Genomic DNA, 1316 nt, shown 5'->3' with positions numbered 1-1316 from the left:
AAAAAAAAAAAAAAAATTTATTATTAAGTGCTGGATTTTGTATACAGTTAAGATATATAAAATTGAGTACAATTTTAGTTCCTGTGGTGTGGGGGGGAGGTGGGGGGGTTAGCCGTATTCAGTAAAAATTGTTTTATAGGTATACCACCTGAAACTCACCAGTCATCTCATCTTAGCCTGAAGGATATCACCAATGTATCCTTGTATCCTGTTGTGAAAATCAGAAAGCTTTCTCTTTCTCCAAAAAAGAATATAGCAAGCCCAGCAGTGTCTCTACCTAAACGTAGGTGTACAGTCAGTGTGAACTATAAGGAGCCGACCCTCATTTCGTAAGTATTTGGTTTTTGGGAACTCATTTTTAATGATACATGTTGGGGGGACTACGGTTATTGGAGCTTTGTTCAAGACTGAGTTTTATCTGAAATATAAACATTTGATTTAAAAAAACTGAAGTGAGAACATTTAAAATTGGTGTGTTTTCCCATAATTTGATACTGAAGAGTAAGTTAATATTAGGATCCTTATATTATTCCTGAGATCTCTTTTTACTCTTACAGGAAGCTGAGAAGAGGGGACCCTTTTACAGATTTATGTTTCTTGAATTCTCCTATTTTCAAACAAAAAAAGGATTTCAGACGTTCTAAAAAAGTATGAAACAAATACAATGAAGGTTTTCTTGGATATTGTTTAAATTGAATCTATACTTCTTTCTATTGCTTCAAGAGAAGATCTGTAAGAGTACACAAACGGAGTGAGCTATTGCCATAGAATATTCTCTTAACATTACCCTAGTTCATAAACATTTCTTCAGAACTATGCTTCAAATGGGATGTTTTGTATTAAAACGTTAATAAAGTTAATTTATTTTTTCTTTTGAATACAAATAACTGAACTTAAGCATTATCATCATAAAGATTTCTTATGGTGCCCGAGCCTCTTAATTTTTCTTTATCCATCAGTGAACATTTAAGTTTGTATATCTTTGAAGAAACATCTATTCAAATTCAATACGTTGTTTTTTGTTGTTGTGTTTTAGTACTATATATATATTAGATATTAGTCCCTTATCAGATATGATTTCCAAATGTCCTCCCCCATTCTGTGGGTTACCTTTTTACTCTTGATAATGTCTTTTGATGTACAATAGATCTGAAACTTGAACCCAGTTTGTCTATTTTTTCTTTTGTTGCCTGTGCTATTGGTGTCATATCCAATAAATCATTTTCAAATAAAAATGTCATAAAGCTTTTTTTTCCCATCTATATTCTTCTAAGTCATAATTTTTTTAAAACATAGGTAGAATTAATTTGCTAACT

At 31.3% G+C, this 1316-nt stretch overlaps 1 protein-coding gene across 5 annotated transcripts in view; it reads left to right on the top strand.

The window, feature by feature from the left end:
- SGO1 (shugoshin 1) overlaps positions 1-887 on the top strand; it is a 14908-nt gene extending 14021 nt beyond the window's left edge. For 3 of the 5 annotated variants that reach the window (XM_037736227.1, XM_017522537.2, XM_017522534.2), the window contains exons 7-8: positions 140-329; positions 558-887. In XM_037736227.1, coding sequence (XP_037592155.1) covers positions 140-329; positions 558-654 — 287 coding nt within the window. In that variant the 3' untranslated portion in view covers positions 655-887. The remainder of the gene's footprint in view (positions 1-139; positions 330-557) is intronic. The other 2 variants (XM_037736228.1, XM_037736229.1) reach the window with 1 other exon arrangement.
- The last annotated feature ends 429 nt before the right edge of the window (positions 888-1316 follow it).

The sequence above is a fragment of the Cebus imitator genome, unplaced genomic scaffold, assembly GCF_001604975.1.
Source record: "Cebus imitator isolate Cc_AM_T3 unplaced genomic scaffold, Cebus_imitator-1.0 Scaffold24, whole genome shotgun sequence".
Classification (NCBI taxonomy): Eukaryota; Metazoa; Chordata; class Mammalia; order Primates; family Cebidae; genus Cebus; species Cebus imitator.
The sequence above is the reverse complement of the archived record's forward strand: the minus strand, read 5'-3'. Positions and strand labels throughout refer to the sequence as shown.